Source organism: Eptatretus burgeri, chromosome 11 (genome assembly GCF_056783735.1).
Source record: "Eptatretus burgeri isolate ZD-2024b chromosome 11, Ebu_testis_v1, whole genome shotgun sequence".
NCBI lineage: Eukaryota > Metazoa > Chordata > Myxini > Myxiniformes > Myxinidae > Eptatretus > Eptatretus burgeri.
Genome location: NC_140971.1, coordinates 42,662,330 through 42,690,177, shown reverse-complemented (window position 1 = coordinate 42,690,177; position 27,848 = coordinate 42,662,330). Strand labels below are relative to the sequence as shown.

Genomic DNA, 27,848 nt, shown 5'->3' with positions numbered 1-27,848 from the left:
TATGCTCAATTCGACCAGCCCTGGTCCCAAGCTGAATTTTGAGTTTTTGACCATCTAATCAGCATAAACAAAATGGCTGCCAAATTGACAATTTTGGGCACTTTCTTGGGACAGGCAAGGGATACAGGGACCCGAAGACGCTCATGTTTGAGTACAGATGGCAAATGAACTGGCCGACCCGACTCATAGGCAGTAATTAGACGTCGGAGGCCATTTCTGTCTGTCTTCAGAACAATTTTCTTGTCTGTCCTTTGTGTGTTTTAACCACTTTGTATAAAGTGGCAAACGTTGGGGCGTTATTCCTGCGCAGATGGTCATGGATTGAAACATGTGGCTTTCTCACATTGCTCAGCCACAATCAACCTGTCCTGAACAAATTTCTTGACTTCTTGTCCAAGCTCCTTGGCACGTAGTAGTGAGTCTTGAATTGACTCTGTTGCTAGGTCTTTCATAGCAAGGTTTTGCAACGTACCTGGATGTGATACAGATGAGAACACACTGAATCCCTGGAAAGTGGAAAGTAAAGAATTATAGTCATCATTGTCTCTTGTTTGTCATGATTTGGTTGCTTCGTTGTGAAGGTCTGTACTCCCACAGTGGAGACTGTACATGACCTGGGTTTGTTCTGTTATGTGAGATCTCAGGTTAAAGGAGAGTATCCACCTACACAGAGCTGATGTCGCCTTGGTGATACCAATGATACCACCTCCTTTCTTGCCTGTGCCATTTATCCATTCCATGGCCTGGTCAGAATCTACTTGGCTGAACTTGTGACCGATCTCTTGACTACAAAATTGCCTCTTTGGAACTCTGTTAAAACAGGTTCTGGAAGCTGATGCATCTCCACTAGATACACTGGACCCCATCGTGCATAGTTCAGGTGGCCATACCACTTGAAGTAGGGCAACATCAGACTGAAAGAGTAAAGATGGAGATCCCAGATGCCATCACGCTGAGCTCGAGTGTATTGCAGCAGTATAGCGACCATGTCCATATATTGCCACCAGAAGCTGAAGATCACATCATCAGATCTACTCTCAACAAAATCATCCAGGAGCTTCCTGAACTTTTCCTGATCCAGAAATGTTATCAGTTCTGGAATCTTCTGCGGGTCGTCATCAGAAGCCATCCTGGAAATGCAAGCATGGCAGTCCTCGTCCACCTCTGCAACAAAGGAGAGAAGGCTTGGCATCAGGAGAAGCCACAGGGCTTGCAAAGTCACTTTGTGTGCCCTCATAGCTTTGTTGCATGCCTTTCCTGCCAGAACAAGTTCTACAGTACCTTGCCCGAGCAGTCCACTCTCCACCCACACTTCAGCTTGTCCGGAACCATTCATATGATCTCTTATGACCTTGAAGTTCATCGATACGTGAAGGCCACCTCGGCGAGGTATTAACTTATCCTGGTATTCTGGAACAGACCACTTTAGCTCCATAAGTCTGCAGTACAGCATTTGGTCGACTGTGAGGACTGTATGTTCCTGTCCAAAATGTGAAGATATTGCCATGCATCTGTTCACGGCGGTATTCAAAGTATCCAACTCATGAGCGGGAGCAAGGATTATAGGCAAATATCCTACTGCTGTCTGTTCTGGTTCCTCTGATGGCAATGACTGATTGAATAGTGTCCAAGAAGGTTTTATCTCTGAATTTTGACGGCACATGAATAAAGCTAGGTCTGTAGCTTTTGCTTGTCTTGCATACTCATTGTCCTCCTCAGATTTGCTGAAGCAGGCTTCATCGACGGGTGCTGTGAATACTGGCTTACATTTTCCACGAATTATATACTGACAGGATGCAGCTCCTCCAGGCCATTTGGCACAATCAAAGTATGTCTTGTGGATAGCTCGAGATTTTTAAGAGGAGCATCAGTTGTTTGGCTTCGTTGCCATGCTGCCATTTGAGTTGCATGGAATGTATACTTTCCATAAAGTGTTTCATCAAGGATGTCATTGTTATCACAGGTGTAGTGGATGAATTTATTTGCCTCAATGTTTGGTGGAATGATTGCATCAGTTGCTTTGTCCAATGATTTGAGAGTTCTCAGCCAAGGAAGTGTCTACTTGCAACACCTGTTCGTAACTCAGGCAATGCCCTGCCTTGTTGAATAATTGTACGAGGTCATTTGACCGCATAGCTTGATGAAGAGTACTTGCAAGACCAACATGTTTTGGAGTCCATTTTTTGCCACCACTGATGCAGTGGACAAGATCTTGTGCCACACTCAGAACTCTGCTCCAGACATGTTCTTCGTTGTTCCCAGGTCTATCATCTTCAAGGGATGCCTGGCCACCAACGATCAGTCTCAGTAGCATATATATATATATATATATATATATATATTTCTTCTTCTTCTTTTGGCTGCTCCCGATAGGGGTCGCCACAGCGGATCATCCATATGATCCGCATAGTGATTTGGCACATGTTTTACGCTGGATGCCCTTCCTGACGCAACCCTGGTCGCCTCTTACGACACAGGGATATGGTATACCTTTTTTACCCGGGGTATACACTGGCCCAGTACACTGGTACTCATTTCGCCGACCTCGGAAGGATGACAGGCTGAGTCAACCCCCTGGTGTATTAATTCAGTGGACCAACGGGGCTTGAACTCAGGACCTTTTGGATCCCAAGCCGCTGTCCTAACCACTGCACCAACACCAGGTATATATATATATATATATATATATATATATATATATATATATATATATATATATATATATATATATATATATATATATATATATATATATATATATATATATATATATATATATATGTATATATATATATATATATATATATATATATTCTCGGGAATGCATGCTATAGCATCTTCTTCACTGACAGAGAACCCTTTGTGTCCTGGAGTTTCCATCATGTCTCCATGGACTTTCATAGCTACATGAACAAGTGAAAGGAAAATGTCATCCTGGGGCTCATACTTAGGAAAGGCTAACTTTTTCTCACTCTCCTCTGTGTCTGCTTTCATCTGCAAAACTGCTGTTGGCTGGTACTTAGTGAAAATAAATACGGTTTTTCGTTCTGATATACAACTGTCAAGAGGTTGAAAGAAATTGAAAATGTCCCCAAGCTGTGACTGCAACTTTTCCTTGAATGCTCCTCTTCTGCTTTGATAGGACGGCTGAATCATGGTTGAAGATTCCTCAGCAAGCTCCTTATACCCTTCCCATACATCATCCAGAAGAATCACATGTCCTTTGTCAGCTGATTGATGGAGCTCTTGGCAAAGCCATGTCATGGCAAGGTCTATATTTGCTGACTCCTACTTTGTTTAGGAGGTAGACCGGTTAAATGCGCTAAGACAAGGCAGATGATATTTGGCTTCAGCTGCAATTAGGTCAATCACTCCTGCCAGTCGAAGGCCAACTTTGTAGTCAAGATGTGAGGCTTGAATTATTTGATCACTCATTTGCTTAGTCATGACGGAGATCAGTCGTGCCTTCTTATTTGCAGTTTGACAGAAAATGCAAAGGCTCCAGTTGACTGGCTGCACACCTTTTCGCAATGAACGCCTGTTACCACCTGGAACACCTGAACTGCAACCTGCTCCCTCTGTTGAATACTCTGAGTCCTCTGAAGACGTTCTATTTTACTCTTGTCCGTGAAGTGGGCATAACACATTCTGTGCCGCACAAGAGATATGGCTGTGGCAGAATCTAATGCATTCTCAAGACGATCAATTAAGTCGATATTTTTGGAGTCCCTCAGCTTTATTTCTGCTGCAGGCTGCATTTCTGAGTGTTGAGTCCATGTTCAGTTGCTTCACTCAGGTATTTTTTTCTGGCTTTATGTGTTTGGCAGAAAATGCACAGGCTGTAGTCTACAGGTGACGTCCTCTTCAAGCTAATCACGGGATCCATTGTAGCCTGCAAACAATAATGAATCATTAGTATGGGCCTACACAAGCCCTTAACAACTTAACAGTTGTTCACAAGTAAAATAGATTAGCATTGCGCTGGTATTAGTGCCTGTCCCAAGAAAGTGCCCAAAATTGTCAATTTGGCAGCCATTTTGTTTATGCTAATTAGATGGTCAAAAATTCAAAATTCAGCATGCCTCAATTGTGTTAAAAAGTCATGTTCCCAACTTTTACTAAAAAATGCTTCTCGAGCCTTATACAGGGCCCTTTTCGAGAAATAATTCCAGTCTAAAAACCATGATTGTGGAAACCAAGGGCCAATGATAAAGTGGGGGTTCGGTTCCTAGGTTGAGAGGAAGACCGATGGCAGCCAGAAATAAACGCATTACTATTGAAATAAATGATAGCCATTGAAGCCGTCCCACAGATAATTCCGCAACGCAGTGGGTCGGGAACCGACCATCAGGTCAGGTATGGGAGCACGCACCAGAGCAGTACGTCACTGCACCCACTTTCCGCCGGTACTCCAGGGGCCTGCGTCTGGCCATTCCCCAGGCAGATGCCTGGCCCATCCCCGTCTCCTTGAGATGCCGATCAACCTGCAACCACGAGGCATGTGGTCAGCCCATTGGCCTCCTCCACTCATGAGGCTCCCTCACTGAGAGAATCTGGTAAGCAGGATCAGCGTCAGGAAAACGAGCCACATGTCTATACAGCCGCAGCTGATGCTCATGGACTATGCAGGTAACAACTCATTTGAGTCTCTCTCAGCAACCGCTCGTTGGACACAAAGTTCGACCAGCGATAGCCAAGGATTCTCTGAAGAGTCCTGGAACCAAAGGCATTAAGTCGCTGCCTCAGATCCCTGGTCAGAATCCAAGTCTCGCATCCGTAGAGGAAGACTGGAAGTACCAAGGACCTGAATACTCGGACTTTCGTCCTTCCGCACAGGTACTGCTCTATTTATTCCCTTGCTGGTTGTACCCAATTGTTGACCTACTGTCAAGTTGACCACCTGTTAATTCAGCCTTGGCATCCCAAGTCTCACTCTTTCAGTGAAGGGGGCGGGGCGGGGGGGGGACACATATTTTCTTTGGCAAATATTGCTCATTCTCTTGCATTAGATTGGATTCAACCTTTAATTTTTTGCAAAGCCTATTTATAATTAATTCCCAGTTATTTATTTATTCATTTATTTTCACCTGGGATTGTTGCAGGAGACTAATAGTTGCCGTTTTATAATGGCATTTTGGAATGTTGCAAGGCCACAAGTTGTGAAGTTGATTGCACATGTAGTCCAATTTCCATGAATGATAGTGTTTCATTATGATTATGACAGTGTCATTTATTTGCAGCTTTGAAACGTTTGAAATGAACAGTTTTGAACAGTTCTGCATCAACTATGCCAATGAAAAACTTCAGCAACAGTTCAATTTGGTGAGTGGAAGTTAAAGGAAGTGGTTCATGAGTGTTCGGTGATTGCAAGTTGGAAATTTAGACCTTTGCCCATTTGATGCACTGGTCACATCCTTCATTTTACCAGTTGTTTAAAAAACGGTTCCTTTAACGTGTTGTATATTATAACAGCTTTCCATCCCATCGTGTCTGCAGCATGTTTTCAAGCTGGAGCAGGAGGAGTACATGAGGGAAGAGATTCCATGGACTCTCATTGACTTTTATGACAACCAGCCCTGTATTGACCTCATTGAGGGCCACCTTGGTGTCCTTGACCTGCTCGATGAAGACTGCCGGGTGAGCAGGATAGTTGGAACGAGTCATCATTGGTTAATTTTGCAGAATTTTCAAGTTTCCCAAAAAGTTGACGTGGAGATTTATTTATTAGTTTTTCTTTGCCACGTCACCTGAGCAGCATATTTTGTCTGAGACAACGTTTGAGACTGAAATTATAGCTTTTGAAATATTTTTATATTATTATTATTATTTATTTGTTCATGCAGCAAGAAATTCATACTTAAAAACGCTGACTGAGGAACACCTTTGCTTACCACTTGATATTACCCACTACAGGAATTATTGCCAACCTCTTGTAACTATGCGTGGCTTACTTTGTACAGTTCCACACCAGTAAAGGCACAAAACTTTAAAGTGGTCCCATTCGTCTCCAAAAGCAGGAGACTCTTGATTTGAAAAAAGTTTTAAAAACCACCACACTTGGTGACAGGTTTAATTTGTTACGAGCAAATACCACCCATCACTTCGATGACAGTAATACGAGAGAGGGGTGGGTGAGAGGGAGCAGGGAGAGTGAAGAGGTGCAGGGGAGAGGAGGGAGGGGGAGCAAGGAGGGGTGAGGGAAGGGAAGACGGTGAGAGGAAGAGAAGGCAGAAGTGTGGTGGAGCGTTAATTACGATTCATACCGTTTCATCAAAATGATTCTGCATAGATTAACAGTGAAGATGGAAACAAAATAATGTCTGAAACCCATTTTTGACCAGTCATACTATAAACATGGTCTGGAGACAAACTCCCGTTGAGACATACCGCCTGGATGTGTCCGGAGACAAACACCGTTGAGACATAACCACCATCCAGATATGTCCTTCGACAGACAAAGAGTGAGAGGAGATTTGGGAGGAGGGTGCTGCACTGTATTTGGAGGGAGTTTGAGCAAGGTTGAAAGATAAATGAGGTAGGGGAGTTAGCAGAGATAATATGTTGTGATAGACACACGCACACGCACACGCACACGCACACACACACACACCGCTTGGCCAATATCAGCAATTTTTCAGGAATTGACAGGTTGGAGTCTGTGATTACCAACTACAGTACTTAATGTAAACAATCCAGAGTTGCTTCACTGAAAAACAACGTTGCATTTATATCGACATTTCAGGGATATGATCACAAACATTATCTATATATTACTAAAACTCTCATATTGTATATATGGTATGTATGTTCCCAAAATATAGCCAAAACGGTCCACAATAGCACAAAAATTTTAGGGCCACCTTACTTACCATTCTCCTGCGGTGTGCAGTATCAAGTTTCGTTCAAATCGGGCAACGAAAAAGATTATTAAAAAATCGATTCCCGATTCAGCCAAGTACTCTTCGGGAGAATTTGATCAATGCAAACAACCTCAGTGGTATTGTTCGCTGGAGCTATCTTTTTTTGAAATGATATTTTTAATCAACTGCTGTCACAACGGGAACCCAACGGGTTCACGGGTCGTCGAGTTCTTTATAAACAGCTGCATGTGATGGGATGAAAAAAAAATTGGCTTGTTAATTTAGAAAACATGTTAATATGGCATTCATATGGTGTTGTTTCACAACAACTCGCTCAGGGCGATGGACCACTGGTGTGGCAAAAGTGACTGCAGTGAGTTAAAAAATTCGCTCAGGGTGACATGGTGCAGTACCGCTATTGACATTGGAAGCTCAGCGAGTGGCTTAAGCACTCATGCAAGCACTCCAATTCAATGGTTGATAAGGAACGATTGGCCACGTTATCACTGCATGTCACAAAGGATTCCTTTAAATTTAAAGTCTGTCTTCACCATGCACACAACAGTTAATGAAATGCAATGATTTTATCCACAAATGAGTTGCTGTGTAATACAGAACAACGCTGGAGACCTCGCAAAGTTCAATCACCCATGAAATGAACCATTTTGCCTGCTCGTCTGTGCATGCATCACTTCGTACATCGGTTCAGGGTCTGCACAAATGTTACAACTTTTTTTAAACGTCTTTTTTTTGTTACCAGATTTGCTTTGATTCCCTGTCGAGCACCTCATAAAACCTCCAAAAATAGACAGATACTATGGATAGGCAGTCCCTCTGGGAGACGGGGCACCTCAGGTCTAGCAGTGAATGCATGAAATCATATGGCTCAATGAAGCTCGTTAATTTTGGCACGTTCCTAAATTTATCTTTTTTTTCACTCAATGGAATTTTCCAAAGAGAAGAAAAGGATGTTTTTTTTGTTGTTGTTGTTGTTGGGTTTTTTTCTTTGTTAATGCTTTGGAAATTTCACATTTTCTTGTGTATGTATGGAGAAGGAACATAGCCTTGCTTGCTTAAAGTAAATAGGTATATCAGCTTAGTTATAAGACTCGGTATTTCTTTAAATTATCACATTTCACAACAGATTTCAACACATTTAATCCGGACGATATCCGATCCTCAAAAGCGAAATATTTTTATGATCTACTTTAATTAGTTCGTGAGAGTAGATCGTGGAAAATCTTATCATAAAATGCATGAAATCGCTCCAAGCTCTTAATTTGAAAACTAGTACAGTACTTACAAAAGTGATGTACACAACAATTCGTAGCTATGATGAACAGGCATTTGATACGAGTGAGGAAAGTGGTGTTGGGGGGGAGGGGGGAACTTTATCATGAAGAAATCATTGTGGCCTGTTCCAAGTCAAGGCATGGTTGAGCAAGCCAAAAAAGATGGTGGCTTCAGACCCCAATGAGGTTACCAAGGAAATGCCGTAAGACCCCAGAGAGTGAAATGAGAGCGAGAGAAGAACCTTCAGAGTTTAGGCTTTATTCCATTTGATTGGAGCCGCTTCTGTGGGCACACCGGGGAATACAGGTTCAGCGAGGAGTACATAAGCAGTAACGTATACATGTGCGATTATATCGAACTCCGTGCTTACGCGAATTTAGTCTGCAATGATTAATCTCCATTCTCACCAGTCAATGAGCACCTTCAGTCAACGAGCATCAAGTGAACAGCCGATGTAAATGGCAATGCCCCGGGGACAATCACTCCATGCCGCGGAGACCTCCCCTTATACGCGAGACGCACAACATGTGATCCCGCGTCATGTCCCTCAATTCACCTCAATTCACCACATTCTCCCCACCTTTAAAATGCAACTAGGGGCCCATCTTACACACCATGATTGCTTTAGCACTATAGGAGTATACATTTCAAGCAACGCGGACTAATAGGTCTACAGAAGCATACATGCCAAGCAGTGATTATTTTGAGTTGTAGGAGCATGGAAATGAGCATCGATATATGATATAATGAGCATATAGGAGCATGAGCAGCGAGAATGCCGATAATCCCCTTTACAGATTGAGTCGTCGAGGGGGCCTTATTCGTCGACCTCTCCGGGAGTAAATGGCAGTTTCACTTGAGGGAGGCTCCCGATCCTCTTGGTGAGCCTCGACTTGTGCCGGGGATGACTCCTCGATCGCTCTCGGGTGGAACGCGGCAGCCCCGTCGCCCGGTGGAGTTCCTGGGGGGGAACACCTGGGGAGGGGATGTCAGAAGGAGGAGTGCCAGAAGGTGGTGTACCTGCGGGAGGAGTACCTGAGGGAGCCAGATGGCGAACCAACACAGTGGTCTCCCTGCCATCCGGGAGCCTGACATGAGCATACTCTGGATTAGTGTCAATGAGTTCGACCCCCTCCACCAGGGGTTCATACTTGCTTTGTCGTACCGGGCGTTTCATGAACACTGTACCGGGATGGGTCAGCCAGTTGGGCACCGCTTGACCGTCAACATAACGTCGCTGGTGAGTAAACATTTGTTCATGAGGAGTTGCATTGGTGGACGTGCAGAGCAAAGAGCGGATGGAATTCAGAGCGTCGGGAAGAGTAACCTCCCACCGCTCGGGGCCCAGTCCACTCGATTTCAGCGCCAGAGTTACAACTTTCCAAATAACTCCATTATAACGTTCCACCTGCCCGTTACCCTGTGGGTTGTAACCCGTCGTTCGACTAGTTGCTATGCCGAGCTCTAGTAGGAATTGTTTTAGCCCGGCCGACATGAAACACGGCCCTCTGTCTGAATGTATGTACGAAGGTTTCCCAAACATAGCGAAGAGGTCAGACAGACATCTCACGACAGTGCCCGAGGTCATATCCGAGCACGGAAATGCGAAAGGGAACCTTGAATATTCATCAACAACGGTGAATATGTATCTGTTGTCTGTCTCGGTCGGCAGGGGCCCTTTGAAGTCGATGTTTAGTCTCTCGAAGGGGGAAGTGGCCTTGATCAGTCTGCCAGATGCCGCGCCATAGAATCTGGGTTTTAGTTCAGCACAAACAGGGCATGAAGCATTCATTTGTTTAATATCTTCAACAGAATAGGGAAGGTTTTGTCTGCGCACGAAATGTGCCATTCTGGTTACCCCTGGGTGGCAGAGAGACACGTGTAGGTCTTGCAAAGCCTGACTGATTGTTGCCGAGCAGTAGACCTGAGAGAAGGTATCTGCAGCAGGGTTTTCCTTCCCGGGCCGGTAAACAATGTCGTAACTGTAGCAAGCTAGGTCTATCCGCCATCTCATAATTTTTTCATTCTTAATTTTCCCGTTATTTTTCCCATCAAACATGAATGCCACGGATCGTTCGTCCGTAACGAGCGTGAAGTGGTTTCCCAGTAAATAATGTCTCCATTTCCGCAGCGCTTCGACGATGGCGTACGCTTCCTTCTCTATCGCTGAGTGTCTCTGCTCGCTTCTAGAGAGAGTTCTCGAGAAGAACGCGACCGGCCGCCCAGACTGATTAAGTGTAGCAGCTATGGCGTGATCTGAAGCGTCGGTTTCCACCACAAAGGGCACCGAGCTATCGATCGATAAAACCACAGACTTACTGATATCATCCTTGAGGTTGTGGAAAGCTCTTACAACAGCGGCATCTGGTGGAAAGTTTTTGCAATGCACTAGGGGATGTATTTTCTCGGAGTATTGCGAAATCCATCTCGCATAGTAAGCGAACATGCCAATCACCCGGCGCATTGCCTGCAGGTCCTGAGGTGGGGGTAGCTCACGAAGTGGGCGCAATCGTTCAGGATCAGGCTTAATTGTGCCGTCGGCTATTGTGTAGCCGAGAAGGTCAATTGACCTTGCCGAGAATACGCATTTCTCGTAGTTGAGGGTCAGATTATATTTTCTAGCAATGCTCAAGAATCTGTCCAGATTCCTATCATGTTCCCCCTGATCCCTACCGCACACTGTGACATTGTCCACGTAAACAAAAGTGTCTTTGAGGTTTTCATCTGAGATGATGTCGTCCATAACCCGTTGGAAGCAAGCTACCCCATTCGTGACACCGAAAGGTATTCTCCTGAATTGGTAGAGGTGCCTCCCTGCCTGGAATGCGGTGTAAGGTTTGTCTTCCTCTCGGATGGGAATTTGATGATAGGCGCTTCGCAAGTCGATGGTGCTGAATACCTTATAATTGGCCACGCGTTCGACCATCTCGTCTATGCGCGGCAGGGGGTAGGCATCGAGTTGGGTAAAGCGATTGACCGTTTGGGAATAATCGACAACCATTCGTTTCTTATGGTTCTGACTGCTGGTTACTAACACCTGTGCGCTCCATGGCGAATCGCTCGGTTCTATAATTCCTTCTTCCAGTAATCGCTTGGTTTCCGAAGTGATGAAATTCATGTCAGCAGTGGTATATCGCCGTGATTTAATCGCTATCGGTTTGCAGACCGGCGACAAGTTAGCGAACAGCTGGGGGGACGTCACCTCCGCGGTGGTCAACGCATTTAAAATTAGACGAGGTTTGCTTCCTCCAAAGGGTATTTCGACGCTCGTGTGCTGCTTGAGGACATTATGACCCAGAATTACGTCTGCGCACAAATCACGAAGCACCAGTACCCTTACATCCCGATGCGTGTACCCTTTTACATCCAATTCAACATTGCAGTACCCTCGTACTCGGGATTGTAGTGATGTGGCGGCCATGCATACCGTATTGTCAGTCGGGTGGATTATCCATTTCCTGCCCTTCACTAGCGAGCTGTTGACGAAACTTTCAGAGCTACCGGTATCAATCAGTGCCTCAGCCATATGCCCGTTAATTCGTACGTTGATGATAGCCTTGGATAGATTCCCCGGGGAGGCTGCAGTTAATTTATTTTGCGAGTAGAGAGCCGCAGAAGTGGGTTTATTTCTCCTTAGAGTAGATTTACATACCCTGGCATAATGCCCTTTCTTGTCGCAATTCATGCATGTGGCATCTCTGGCGGGGCATTTTTGACGAGGGTGCCTTTTGTACCCACAAAAGAAGCATTTACCAACCGGAGCAGTTGCTGAGGAGTTTGACGTGGCCTGGGTATCCGGCTCCTCGGGTGTTTCTCCATCCCCTATGTCTGGCTGTGTCTGTGCCAGTGGGGTTCCTTGGGTTCCCACCGTAGCAGCGTTCATTAGCAGCATCGGTGTCCCAAATGACTCAGATTGCTGCTGTGCCGTATCCATCGCTCGAGACTGATCGACTACCTTGTCAAGAGTGGGTTGCGCTTTCTCTAGTAAGCGTTGCCGTATGTGGGCTGATCTGAGTCCTTGGATGAATGCCTCCCGTGTGGCTTCCTTTCGGTGTTCCTCGGCGCTTACTGCCCGGAAGCTGCCGTCTTTTCCCAGCTGATTCAGAGCTTGCAGGAACTGATCGATTGTCTCCCCGGCTGCTTGCTTGCGTGTGTTGAGAAGATGTCGTATGTATACCTCGTTCTTGGGCTTCACGTAGAGTGCTTGCAGCACGTCGATCGCTGCTTCGTAAGTGTCGCACTCCGAGAAGAGCCTGTACACGCCGGGCGAGACATGATTCACGAGAGCGGCAAATTTGTCAGCTCCCTCCTCGATGATGGTCAGATAGTGTGAGAAGGAACGGAACCAATGCGACCATTTCATTTCTGCGTCAGTCGCGTTTGGGTCTGCGTCGAACCTCTCTGGTTTGTAGATCTTGTCCATCGTTGGTTGAGACAGCCGAGAAAACCAAATGGAATAAATTGGAATGAGAGCGAGAGAAGAACCTTCAGAGTTTAGGCTTTATTCCATTTGATTGAAGCCGCTTCTGTGGGCACACCGGGGAATACAGGTTCAGCTAGGAGTACATAAGCAGTAACGTATACATGTGCGATTAATCATTGCAGACTAAATCCGCGTAAGCACGGAGTTCGATATAATCTCCATTCTCACCAGTCAATGAGCACCTTCAGTCAACGAGCATCAAGTGAACAGCCGATGTAAATGGCAATGCCCCGGGGACAATCACTCCGTGCCGCGGAGACCTCCCCTTATACGCGAGACGCAAAACATGTGATCCCGCGTCATGTCCCTCAATTCACCTCAATTCACCACAGAGAGCAAGGTGGCCAAGGAACGCCTGATGAAGGATATAATTTAATAATGCCGTTAAGTATCTTTAACGGCTGTTTTAATTGAATTAATCCAAACACCCAATTTTCACTCTTGCACTTCCTTGCAGTTTTCTTAGTATGCATGTAAAGTTTCAGGCCACTAGGTTTTATGGTTTTGAAGTTATGGAGGAGACACACACTTACTCACCCTTTTATTAGTATATATTGTTGAGCTATTTGTTCTTCTGAGCTATAAATACTGTACTGCATGCTGCAGATGCCCAAAGGGACGGACCAGAGCTGGGCACTTAAGCTGTACGAGCATCACCAGAACAGCAGTGAACACTTTGAGAAGCCACGCATGTCCAACCTTGCCTTTGTTATCATTCATTTTGCAGATAAGGTGCTGCTTTCAGACCCTTGTCATTTGGTTGGGGGATGGGGTTGCAGTGGGCAATAGTTTTGCTTTGGTACATTCTTGATAAGCAGCTCTGACTATTCAAGGTTTTGACTTTTGCATTGAACTACCTTTCAGGTAGAATATCAGTGTGAGGGCTTTTTGGAGAAAAACAAGGATACTGTGTACCAGGAGCCGATCAACATTTTGAAAGCAAGTGAAGTAAGTTTGTGCCTTTTATTTGCCATTGAAATGAAAACTACTCTAATTTAATTTGATTTTGTGCTTTTTGTATTTTCAAAAATTGCACAGAGGACATACATTGGGCGGCATCAACGTACTTTGTCCATTGGAAAATATGTCCTTACAATTTATATTAAAATAAATAAATAAACACTTGCAGTTGAGATTTGAACATGGGTTCCCAGGATCGTGAGCTGGGGGTTCGGATGGGCCAACCAAAAACAGGTCTTGCTCCAGCTTTATTGAAGTTGGTTGACTCCACGATCTAGATTTATCTTTTCCCATATATAGATAGGTTAGGTCAGGTATGGGAGCATGTGCCAGAACAGCGCGTCGCTGCGTCCACTTTCCGCCGGTACTCGGGGGGCCTCCGTCTGGCCATCCCCCAGGCAGATGCCAGGCCCATCCCCATCTCCTTGAGATGATGGTCAACCTGCTGCAACCACGAGGCACATGGTCGGCCCACTGGCCTCCTCCACTCATGAGACTCCCTCGCTGAGAGAATCTGGTGAGCAGGATCAGCGTCAGGAAAATGAGCCACATGTCCATACAGCCGCAACTGACACTCACAGACAATGCAGGTAACAAATGTCATCCGAGTCTCTCTCAGAAACCGCTCGTTGGACACAAAATCCGACCAGTGATAGCCAAGGATTCTCCGAAGAGACCTGGTACCAAAGGAGTTAAGTCTCCATCTCAGATCCTTGGTCAGAGTCCAAGTCTTGCATCCATAGAGCAAGACTACAAGCACCAAGGACCTGAAGACTCAGACTTTCGTCCTCCCGCACAGGTACCGGCAGCGCCACACCCCATGACCCCATGATCCAGTGAACCCATGACTCCCCAGGCCCGACCCAGACGCCTATTGACCGATGACTCACAGCCAGGAGAGACATGAATATCACTGCCAAGGTAAGTGAATCAATCTCTCCACGACCTCAACATCCTCACCACAAACAGACACAGACAGGACAGCAGCATCCAAGATGTCACCGAAAGCCTGGATCTTAGTTTTGACCCAAGAAACGCGTAATCCCAGCGGCTCCGACTCCTCATTCAGCACCTCGAGGGCCCCCAAGAGGATGTCAAAAGTCTCCGCAAAGATGACTGCATCATCTGCAAAATCAAGGTCCGAGATCTTGACATTCCCAAACGATGCACCGCAGCTTGATCTCTCCGACATCCTCCCTAGAATCCAGTCCATACAAGTGCTGAAAAGTGTGGGGACCAGTACACACCCCTGAGGAACTCCAGTAACAACTGGAAATAAGTCAGAGATGGTACCACCACACTTCACAGCACTCTCAGTACCAGAGTAGAGTTCAGACATCAGATCGATCAGTTTTGGTGGCACCCCACGAAGACCAAGAATCCTCCAGAGGACATCCCGATTCACTGAATCGAACGCTTTACAGAGATCAACATAGGCTGCAAGCAGCCCCTGCCAAAACTCTCGTCTGCGTTCGGTGAGGACACGAAGTGCAAGGATACGGTCAATCGTTGACCTCTTTGGTGTAAAGCCTGACTGCTCTGGACGCTGGTGCTCAAGCAGATGGTGGCGAACCCTATCAAGAATTATCCGAGCAAAGACCTTGCCCGGCACTGAGAGCAACTGAGAGCGGTAGTTGTTGCAGTCTTGGCGATCACCCTTCCCTTTCCAGAGAGGAACAACAAGGCCCCTCTTCCAATCAGTTGGGATGATACCTGTGTTCCAGGCAGAGCACAAAACTGCATGCAACGACACGAGTGCAGCGTTAATGCACACCACCAGGCTTGAGAAGTTCAGCATGGATGCCGCAGATCCCTGGAGCTTTGCCCCGTTTCAACCGGTTCACCGCAGCCCGTGTTTCCACAAGCGAAGGTGGACCACAGTTGATTCGAGGGTCAGAAACAGGGATTGTAACACCCTTGACGTCCAACTCGACAGCTGGGGGATCAGACTGGTACAACCGCTCAAAGTAACCGGCCCAGCGGGCCTTCAATTCAGACTCCTCTGTCAAGAGCCTACCACTCTCTGCTCTAACTGCAGTGCTCCGAGGGATGGGCTTGGATGAACGCAATGCGCGAATTCCCCTGTAAGCGGGACGAGAATCACCTGTCCACAGGTGATGCTCTACCCCCTCACAGATTCCTCGCACATAGGCCTCCTTGTCCACCCTCAGTGCACGTTCAGTTTTACGCCTCAGCTCCCTGAACAGCTCAGCTCTGCCATTCAGCCTGGCCCTGCAACTGGTCAATGGTATCCAGTGTCCCTTGAGAGACAAAATTCTTCTTTGCCCTGCGGTGAGTTCCAACACATCCACCGGCTACATCAAGGACGGTGGTCTTGAAGGCGCTCCACAACTCTTCAGGACCCCCCAAAGCACCCAGACCCCCCAAGTGTCCACTCAGCCTGTTCGCAAACTCCTTAGCTACTCTCTCATCCCTGAGCTTGCCAACATCCAGCCTAGGCTGGGATGGTACCATTCTCCAGGATTTAAGGTGCAGCTTTAGAGTTGCTACAACAAGCCTGTGGTCAGTATTGAGGAACTGAGCACTCCGGTCGACCCTGCAGTTCTGGATCATCCTCCAACGACCGTCAATGAGGACATGGTCAATCTCCTTTGTCACACCACCAGCATTGGAATACCAAGTCCAGCGATGAGCTTGCAGGTGCTGAAACCATGAACCACCCACCCTAAGTCCATGACTTCTTGCAAAGTCAAGGAACTTGGTGCTATTCTGGTTCATAGTTCCTGACCCATGGGGACAACACACACCTCATAACCATCCCGATCAGTTCCATTCGATGGATTGAAATCCCCCAAGACGAGAAGTATATCTCGTCTGGGGCACTGATCAACCACAGACTCGAGCGTGGCGTAGAATTCGTCCTTCACGGTGAGATCACTCGCCTCAGTCGGAGCATAAACAGAGACCAGGGAAATGACACCTAAGGAGTGACGAATCCTTAATCTCATAATACGCTCGTTGACTGGTGTTACCTCAATTATCATTGGGGTCAGCTTATTGGACACAGCTACAGCAACTCCTTGGGTATGGTAACCATCAGGGCGACCAGACCAATAGTAGGTGTAACCACCCACCATTATCTTGCCGCAATCCGGTCTCCGAACCTCAGAGAGAGCTGCAATCCCGATGTCCAAACGCTTGAGCTCAGATGATAACAGAGACAGGTGATCGTCCTCTCTTAGGGATAGGACATTCCAGGCACCCACCCGAAGGGACCGCCTCAGGTTAACCCAAGGAGACCGTCGTCTGGTGGACGACACCTCAGCACCACTCCGATACACTCTCCCGCAATCTGACCCAGGGATGTTACCCCGTGGTTTCCCTCCTATCAACAAAGATTGGGGGTCCCGAAGGCTTTGCCCCAATCCCGTCATCCGGTGAGCTGCCCTGCGAAGGGAAGCTGCACAGGAGGTACTCCCACGGAGTGGGTTTTCAGATTTTTTTGCGTTTTTGTGTTTTGCGGAATGAAGGGTTTTACGGTGGCCGGAGTGCAAATCCTGCCACCAACCTCCTAATAAAAAGTAACCCAACTGCAGGAGGACGTCCGCAGACACAGTTGGGCACTAGATATGGATGGCCGTTGGCTCACAAGGAGCTCCTCCGCCCTTTGACAGGTTTTGTTTTTAATCCTGCTGGGTGTCCATATCCAAACACCCTCCTCACCAGAAAACCTGGTGGGGGAGACTGTTTAGTCACCGACAACCCGACCATGGAACTGGTTAGTACAGGTTTACATGGTACCTGTAGCAGGTCACAGATCTAACCTGACCTGACAACCGTATAACAATCTAACCTGAATATATAGATATAGATATACGTAATTTTAATTGATTGCAAGCACTACTTATTTGCTCGTTTCCTGTAAGTGCAATATATATATATATATATATATATATATATATATATATATATATATATATATATATATATATATATATATATATATATATATATATATATATATATATATATATATATATATATATATATATACACAGGGGGCTGCAAAAGTAGGTATTCAGTAAGGATTATTCCAGTATTATAATAGTGGTGCGAGGATTCATTTAATGAATGTGAATGCCGGGGGCAAACAGTTTGAACATTTGAGGGATTAATATGTTTATTATTGGTATGTTATTATTGATGTGCTTGTATAATCAATAAAATATGTTTTGTGCGCACGTTTTGTTTTTCATTACTGTGTACCTACTTTTGCAGCCCTGCCAGTGGGAAGTCAGTGGGAATGGAAGAAGAAAAAAAACGATACATGTCTATATATATATATACAGTGGGGAGAACAAGTATTTGATACACTGCCGATTTTACAGGTTTTCCCACTTACAAAGCATGTAAAAGTCTGTAATTTTTATCAGAGGTACACTTCAACTGTGAAAGACAAAATCTAAAAAAAAAAAATCCTAAAAATCACATTGTATGATTTTTAAATAATTAATTTGCATTTTATTGCATGATATAAGTATTTGATCACCGACCAACCAGTAAGAATTCCGGCTCTCACAGACCTGTAAGTTTTGTCTTTAAGAAGCCCTCCCATTCACTCATTACCTGTATTAACTGCACCTGTTTGAACTCGTTATCTGCATAAAAGACAGCTGTCCGCACTCAATCAGACTCCAACCTCTCCACAATGGGCAAGACCAGAGAGCTGTCTAAGGACATCAGGGACAAAATTGTAGACTTGCACAAGGCTGGGATGGGCTGCAGGACAATTGGCAAGCAGCTTGGTGAGAAGGCAACAACTGTTGGCGCAATTATTAGAAAATGGAAGAAGTTCAAGATAACAGTCAATCTCCTTCGGTCTGGGGCTCCATGCAAGATCTCACCTCGTGGAGCCTCAATGATCATGAGAAAGGTGAGGGATCAGCCCAGAACTACACGGCAGGACCTGGTTAATGACCTGAAGAGAGCTGGGACCACAGTATCAAAGAAAACCAAAGTAACACACTACGCCGTCATGGATTAAAATCCTGCAGCGCACACAATGTCCCTCTGCTCAAGCCAGCGCACGTCCAGGCCCGTCTGAAGTTTGCCAATGACCATCTGGATGATCCAGAGGAAGAATGGGAGAAGGTCATGTGGTCTGAGACCAAAATAGAGCTTTTTGGTTTCAACTCCACCCGCCGTGTTTGGAGGAAGAAGAAGGATGAGTACAACCCCAAGAACACCATCCCAACCGTGAAGCATGGAGGTGGAAACATCATTCTTTGGGGATGCTTTTCTGCAAAGGGGACAGGACGACTGCACCGTATTGAGGGGAGGATGGATGGGGCCATGTATCGCGAGATCTTGGCCAACAACCTCCTTCCCTCAACAAGAGCATTGAAGATGGGGCGTGGCTGGGTCTTCCAGCATGACAACGACCCGAAACACACAGCCAGGGCAACTAAGGAGTGGCATCCGTAAGAAGCATCTCAAGGTCCTGGAGTGGCTGAGCCAGTCTCCAGACCTGAACCCAATAGAAAATCTTTGGAGGGAGCTGAAAGTCTGTGTTGCCCAGCGACAACCCCGAAACCTGAAGGATCTGGAGAAGATCTGCATGGAGGAGTGGGCCAAAATCCGTGCTGCAATCTGTGCAAACCTGGTTAAGAACTACAGGAAACATCTGATCTCTGGAATTGCAAACAAAGGTTTCTGTACCAAATATTAAGTTCTGTTTTTCTGATGTATCAAATACTTATTTCATGCAATAAAATGAAAATTAATTATTTAAAAATCATACAATGTGATTTTCAGGATTTTTGTTTTAGATTCCGTCTTTCACAGTTGAAGTGTACCTATGATAAAAATTAAAGACCTCAACGTGCTTTGTAAGTGGGAAAACCTGCAAAATCGGCAGTGTATCAAATACTTGTTCTCCTCACTATGTGTGTATGTGTATGTATATGTATATGTAAATATATATATATATATATATATATATATATATATATATATATATTTTTTTTTTTTGAAGTGATCCAATACTTTGTTTCCTATCTCGATTCATTGCTTCCCCAACCCGGGTTCTCCTGCAGCCCATGCACATGACCGTCTCTCCAGATTGGGTGGAGAGCTTACACTTCCATTCATTTGTTGTGGATGTGGACTCTTTGTATTGGCAAAGCCTTGAATTCACACTGCCTACTCGGTAGTTTAAATATTTTAACGTGTTATTATTATAATTATTTTATTTTTTATTTTTGTTTTAATTTAAGGTGTCAAAGAATGATTTGGATTATTGTATGCTAAAGACTGGCATGTTCTTTTGTTTTGACTTGTCATTTATATGCTCACTCATGTCATTGGACACCTTTCATCCCATTGCTTGTCAGCACACTTGGGGTGGGGGGGGGGCATCATGATAAGAAGCAGGTGAGCTTGCTTTGATATGCCTAACAAGGATGGCAAAATTAACGGGTTGCATGTGTTGTGGCATGTGGAAACGAGGTACAAAGATCAGAGTAGCTTATGAAGAATGGTTTAAAATGCAGGATGAGGAGGTTAAGCGTACTTTCATGATATACAAAACGTCCTTTAATATACATAAATTACACAATGTACGTGAACTTAACCTGTGATCTTTATGTCGAGCTATGTGCTCTGATGGGATCATCAAACAACAATTTGTACCGCATTGAGCTTTGCTTGTCCTTTCCCTAGTCTGAGTTTGTGGCTGAGTTGTTCCAAGAAGGCAAAGTGGAAGGCCTGGCCAGTCATCATGCTCCACGCATGACCATTCGCTCTGCACATCCACCTATAAGGGCCAGTAAACGTGAGCACAAGAAGACGGTCGGTCTGCAGGTCAGAATTTGTACTTTGTTTTCAACGTCTGATAGAATGCTACCAAGGTAGTGCACTTACCTTTGAGTTGTCTATTCTGGATTCCATTCCCGGCCTGACTATGACCTGTTAGACGCATCTCTCCTCTTCTCTCTCTTCCCCACACCCTTGCAGTTTCGGAACTCTCTCCGGATGCTAATGGAGACACTGAATGGCACAACACCTCACTACATACGCTGCATCAATCCCAATGATGATAAGCTGTCCTTTAAGTAAGTGTAGATTGTGTTGAAATAAAATGCCATATTGTCATTACCTCCACCAACGAAGGTGAACAGAGATGATGTATTCACCCCTGTTTGTTGGACTGTAAGCAGGATATATCAAAAAATTATGGATGGATTCAGACAAAACTTGGTGGGCAGGTTGGGTGTATGAAAAAGATGAATTGATTCGATTTTTGTGAAGATCCATATCCGGATTGAATAAATTCTAAGTGGTTCTTCATCATTGAGAGAATCAAAAAACGATATATAGCATAATATTTCAACCATTGTGGACTAATTCAGATGAAACAAGGTGGATGAGTTGGTTAGGTGACAATAACAAGCCGATTAGACTTTGGTTCAAGTCCAGAACAGGACCCGGCCTATCGGTGGGATACAAAACGTAAACTATTCAGCCTGGTGGAGGTATGTGCTTTACTGAGTACCATTCCCAAATGGAATGGTAATTGTTTGTGCATGTCGTGTTCCTTTTTTTCAAGTTCTTCAAAGCACTTTTAGCTTGCAGTGTGCAGATTTGAGTTTATGCATGTGGTCAACTCATGTCTCCATTTGCCATCTGTAGTTTATTGGCAAATTCATCGATTGGTGTTTAAAGATTTAAATTGTGAGACTTCATTGGATGAGGTCTACACCACTGGTTAGCCTGAAAATACATTTTGCAGCAGGTAATGTGAGGATTGTGTTTCAGGTTTGATTCTGTGAGGGCAGCCCAGCAGCTAAGAGCTTGTGGTGTCCTGGAAACTATCAGGATCAGTGCTGCTGGATTTCCATCGAGGTATGGATCTCGTGGGAGCGGAAGTTGAGGTTTAGTTCAATACATCTTTCACAATCAATTATCCATTGTGTGAGAGACATTTGTTGGTGATTTTGGTTTTGCAGTCTCAATATCATTATATGTCCAACAATTATGGGCAGCAGGAAATGCAAAGGTCAAAACAAAATATATTGTCGCGGATCCGGGGTTCGAGGCCTTCCTCGAGGGGGAGCACTTGGGTCCCTCCTGAATGCCTGGTCCTGAGGCCACCAGGCACAGATAACTCTGCGCACCGGCAGGTTGCTCGGCAAACGCCGATTGGCACAGCTAATCTGGGCAGGGTGATACTAATTCGCATGATACTTTACCTGTGGATGGCCGGCTAATTAGGGTCACGTGCACACTCGTATTACTGCCGAGTGTTACAGTGAGTGTGCGCTGGCTAAAAAAGCAAATTGGTGGGGCACAACTTCCCGTCTAACTGCTTGTGCACTGCATCGGACCAATAAAGGAAAAGACAACCGAGACAGATTTGAAATCACAACAAACAATTATTTATTACAAACACACCAGAAAGAAAAAGGCACATAAGAGCAGATTTAACCATAACACGTATTCTTATTCAATCTTACTTGCACAAAAAGACTTGGTCATCATTCGCTCGGGGGAGAAGAATAAAACAAGGACTTGAAAATAAAATAAAAGTAACTTATGGAGAAAAAAGCAGCCTTTTCCTTTCTCGCTCACCTCACACAGCCCAAATATACAGGAGAATGTGGAGGAAAATGGATTGGGAAGATGGACAGTGGTGATGTGACAATGGGAACATGTACCCGTGTCCCTGAGGTGCCCAGACCCATTAGGTGAATTCTCTCCAGCATCCCAGATATGCGAGCTGGATGTGTGACTCGCCATCCACTGCCTCAGCTTCTGGTGCCCAGACACAGTAGGCGAGTTCTCTCGAGTAATATATTTAGAAATGAACTGGATAGACCAAACATCATATATATATATATATATATATATATATATATATATATATATATATATATATATATATATATATATATATATATATATATATATATATATATATATATATATATATATAATGTATATGTGTGGAAGAGTTGCGTTGCTCAGCCGGAGGGTCGCCCAGATAGCTCAATTGGCAGAACACTGGTATGGTTTGCCAGAGGACCTGGGTTCGATTCCCGGTCTGGACCCGTAATTTTTCGTGTGTGTGTGTGTAAATTGGTGCATGGAGGAAAAAAGATGAGGGTGAGTATGAAGAGGGAATATTAAACTATGGAATTTGGCAGAGGAAAAGCTGGTCCTCTTCAAAGAAGTCCAGAGAAGGTGGAATGAGTTGGATGAAGATGGAGGAGTGTAAAGAAACCCTTAAGGAAGATGGCAGACAAAGAATGGAAAATTTCAGGAGAATGGAATCTGGTTATAAATGGTGAGGCAAAGAAAGCAGTGGGTAAGGCAAGATGTGTAGTAGCACAAGAATGGTATGAAACATAAACACCAGAGGGCGAACACACTATAGACCATCAAGAGTGTGTACAGTAAGCGATGCTGGTCAGATACTACATGGAAATGAGGATATAAAGTGAAGATGTAGAGAGTACTTTGAAGGATTATTATTAAATGTGCAATACAAAAGTGAGGGCATGGCTGAGGCACAGTAAACTGAGCCATGTCAAGGTTGAAGAAGAAGAGGAGGTTCCAAAAATGCGTGACCAAATGAAAAGTAGGAAAGGCTATGGACCACTTGAAATTGTGGTTAAATGAATGAAGACATTCAGGCTTGGTTGAGGAAAGTGGATGGTAGAATTGATGAGGAAGGTGTGTAATGATGGGATGATTGGAGGAAGAGCATAATCATTTTCAACAAAGGGGATGGATATCACGGAATGTGGAAACGACAGAACGATCAAATTGATGGAGCATGCGATGACGTTGCTGGAGAAGATTGTTGATCAAAGGCTAAGGGAGATTGTGAAGATTGATGAGATGCTGTATGGACTCGTGCATGGGATTTTCATCACAAGAAAGATTCAGGAAAAGATGCTGGAGGGAAATGAGAAGCTATTCTGTGCATTCATCAATCTCTCTGCCAAATAACTTGCTTTCAGGCCAGGTCCCTCCTCCCACCTCCTCCGACCCCACCTTGCCTCCCTTCGGATTTACACCCCACTCCTTCCCCTGCCTTCTCCCTCCAGACTCTCTACATACGCCATCTGCCCAGACATATCGATGAACGAAGGAGCCTTTGGGTAATCCAAAATGCAATATGGATTTCCCGCTCTTTTTAAAATCTCAGAACTGCTTTGCAGAGTCGAGGATGCTTCTGGTTCAATTTGCCGAAAATGTTTGGCAATCTGTGTCCGTCATGTAGAGGGAATTTTAAAAACAGATGGTTCAAATCTTCCAGTTTCCTACACATATTGCAGGTCCCAGTAGTGACACCCTATCCTATGGAAGTATGAATTAAGACACGGCAGAAGGGAGGGATGACAGTATTTCTGAAATAAATAAATAACTAAATATGTTTAGTTATTATAATCGCTGATTTCTTTAAATTTTCAGATTTCAACAGTTATTTAATCCATGAGATCCTATTTTGATTATCTACTTTAATGAGTCCGAGACAGTCCATCGCATACTGCCATCTTTGTAAGCCTTATTTTGTTTTCTTTTGTGATGAGCACCCCCAAAATTTTCTTCAAAATGGGATTGTAAATTTACCCAACACAGCTTTCACTCATGAACTCCTTTAGAGTTCCCTTAGTATGCATGCAAAGTTTTCGGGCCACTAGGTTTCATGGTTTTGGAATTGTGGAGGAGGGGCGTGCAGATCACACACACACACACACACACACAGACACAGACACAGACACAGACACAGACACAGACACAGACACAGACACAGACACAGACACAGACACAGACACAGACACAGACACAGACACAGACACACAGACACAGACACAGACACACAGACACAGACACACAGACACAGACACACAGACACAGACACACAGACACAGACACACAGACACAGACACACAGACACACAGACACAGACACACAGACACACACACACAGACACACAGACACAGACACACAGACACAGACACACAGACACAGACACACAGACACACAGACACAGACACACAGACACACACACACAGACACACAGACACAGACACACAGACACAGACACAGACACAGACACACACACACAGACACACACACACAGACACACACAGACACACAGACACACAGACACACAGACACACAGACACACAGACACACAGACACACAGACACACAGACACACAGACACACAGACACACAGACACACAGACACACAGACACACAGACACACAGACACACAGACACACAGACACACAGACACACAGACACACAGACACACAGACACACAGACACACAGACACACAGACACACAGACACACAGACACACAGACACACAGACACACAGACACACAGACACACAGACACACAGACACACAGACACACAGACACACAGACACACAGACACACAGACACACAGACACACAGCCACACAGACACTCAGACACACAGACACACAGACACACAGACACACAGACACACAGACACACAGACACACAGACACACAGACACACAGACACACAGACACACAGACACACAGACACACAGACACACAGACACACAGACACACAGACACACAGACACACAGACACACAGACACACAGACACACAGTCACTCAGACACACAGTCACTGAGACACACAGACACACAGACACACAGACACACAGACACACAGACACACAGACACACAGACACACAGACACACAGACACACAGACACACAGACACACAGACACACAGACACACAGACACACAGACACACAGACACACAGACACACAGACACACAGACACACAGACACACAGACACACAGACACACAGACACACAGACACACAGACACACAGACACACAGACACACAGACACACAGACACACAGACACACAGACACACAGACACACAGACACACAGACACACAGACACACAGACACACAGACACACAGACACACAGACACACAGACACACAGACACACAGACACACAGACACACAGACACACAGACACACAGACACACAGACACACAGACACACACACACACAGACACACAGACACACAGACACACAGACACACAGACACACAGACACACAGACACACAGACACACAGACACACAGACACACAGACACACAGACACACAGACACACAGACACACAGACACACAGACACACAGACACACACACTTTTTTATCATATATTGGCACACTCATTCTATTTATAGAAAATAGTCAGTTGCATGCTAACATTTTTATTGGAGTTATTTATAAACGTCCGGATGCAAAATTTACTGTTGTTGTACCTGCCGCTCTCATAAGGTTGGAGACGGGACCTTAAAATGAGCACCTGACCCCTCTGACAAATGAAAAAAAATGACCGACTGACTCTGTCCATGTACTTTTGTGTTCGTGATGTTGCAAAAACCGTTCACCATTTAGCTTTCATATTGCAGATATCTATTCATGACATTATCTCAACCCAAATATATCACAGTGGTGATTGTCTGAATTGTGCTGCCATGGCAACCATCTCCGTAACTTTGCTTATGCACGTGATACTACAAAAGCCGTTCAGGATTCAGCTTTCATATTACACACATCTATTCATCATACCACCTAAAAGGCAGAGGACCTATAGCATCGGCTCCTTGTTATTAGCCCCCCGTTGGACTTGGTCCGAAACGGGGGTTTATGGATTTGGTCTCCATTTTTGTGGCATCCGCAATCACATCTCTGACACACGGACCGATTTTATTCATACTTGGCACAAAGACGAGACATCACAGTGTCCATATGCACATCATTTTGTTTAATGATGCAATCAAAGATGACTGACTGACGGCCATTTTAGTTATTAAAAAAAACTCGATGGTGAACACGTCCTCAACCATTTCTCGGACATGCATTTACCGATGTTGTTCAAACTTGGCACACATAGAATGAATGATTGCTTACATATGCACGTGATTTTCTTTTGAGATCAGATTCTCAAGATTGCCGACTGGTGGCCATTTTGTTACGCAAATGTGTCTCCAACCATTTCTCAGACATGCATGCTCCAATTTTATTCAAATGTGGCACAGCCACAGTACGTGATGGCATACATGTGCACCTCACTTTATTTTGCGATCTGATCAAAGATGGCCAACTCGTAGACTGGTGGCCATTTTAGTTGTAAATAAACATGGGCTAGCCCTTTAACTCTGCACAACAAAATTACTAAAACAATGGGGGTTTTTTTAACGACTTTTTATTTTTTATTTTTTTTTCCTTGTTATACATGCTGTTGATGGTTTGACAATGAAAAATAATTTATTGTACATAATGGGTGAATTTTAATGTTGGATTTTGTAATTGTAACAAATAGTCATACACAGGATTTTATGACTTAATTGTATTGTAACTTTTGTTTCTTGTTAATAACAAAACCAACTTGTATTGTAAGAACTGTCACATTGATCGATATGTTCACTAATCAATTTGAGTTACCCATCATCAGTTATTTTTACTGTGACATTACAGACCGTTTACTGATATTTCAAATGATGTCATTGAAATGGAGGGCAGACCAAAATATGAGTAAGACCTGAGATATTTTCCAGGTGTGTAACACAGTAAAGTATTGATGCTTTTAAGAATGAATGAGGAGAAATTACTTGGTATGATATTTTGGAATTGGAGGATCTTAATTCTGCCTATGACAGGTTTGATTGCATTTGCATGTCTTGTATGATAAATATTTTCCATTCAAGAAAATTAGCACAAAAAAAGAACTGAAGCCATGGATGACTGAAAGAATTTTGCAATAGACTGTATTAGATGTAAGAACAAACGATATGTTAAAAAAAATAAATAACTCCTCAAGTGAGAATGAATGAAGATAAACATTTTATAACTAGGTTCAACTCATCAATATGTGACTTTTGAAATGGCATCTGCCCAGAACTCATGTCTGGAAACCCCTAAAAGCAGTGATGTTGGGGTTACCATATAAATACAGTATATCATGTGTGCAAGATGAGGATTGCAACCTAAAATACCTTGCAACGTTTCTAAAAAGCCAAAAATACTTGGGAAAAGTACCTGAGAGTGGTGTGCCTCTGCACAATGGAGGACTTGGAGAACTTTCTTGGCTGGTTGAACGGGCACCTGCCCATACTGCAAACTCCCAACCATGTGTGCCCAAATGGATGGGCGTGTGCTCCCAGTGAATGAACTTTGAATCTTGTGGAAATGAATTCTGCGAACATGGCAGACTTGG

The 27,848-nt window shown here is 44.6% G+C and overlaps 1 protein-coding gene and 1 long non-coding RNA gene across 6 annotated transcripts in view; one reads left to right on the top strand and one right to left on the bottom strand.

Moving 5' to 3' along the window:
• Nucleotides 1–27,848, top strand: part of LOC147016953 (unconventional myosin-Va-like) — a 100,328-nt gene that overhangs the window by 42,756 nt on the left and 29,724 nt on the right. For all 3 annotated transcript variants that reach the window (XM_085846194.1, XM_085846193.1, XM_085846192.1), the window contains exons 11-17: nucleotides 5,241–5,322; nucleotides 5,497–5,637; nucleotides 13,243–13,368; nucleotides 13,501–13,584; nucleotides 20,278–20,418; nucleotides 20,572–20,669; nucleotides 21,373–21,459. In XM_085846194.1, the coding sequence (XP_085702320.1) occupies nucleotides 5,241–5,322; nucleotides 5,497–5,637; nucleotides 13,243–13,368; nucleotides 13,501–13,584; nucleotides 20,278–20,418; nucleotides 20,572–20,669; nucleotides 21,373–21,459 (759 nt within the window). The remainder of the gene's footprint in view (nucleotides 1–5,240; nucleotides 5,323–5,496; nucleotides 5,638–13,242; nucleotides 13,369–13,500; nucleotides 13,585–20,277; nucleotides 20,419–20,571; nucleotides 20,670–21,372; nucleotides 21,460–27,848) is intronic.
• LOC147016951 (uncharacterized) overlaps nucleotides 27,583–27,848 on the bottom strand; it is a 77,211-nt gene continuing 76,945 nt past the window's right edge. For all 3 annotated transcript variants that reach the window (XR_015049262.1, XR_015049261.1, XR_015049264.1), the window contains exon 3: nucleotides 27,583–27,827. This is a non-coding gene — a long non-coding RNA (uncharacterized LOC147016951). The remainder of the gene's footprint in view (nucleotides 27,828–27,848) is intronic.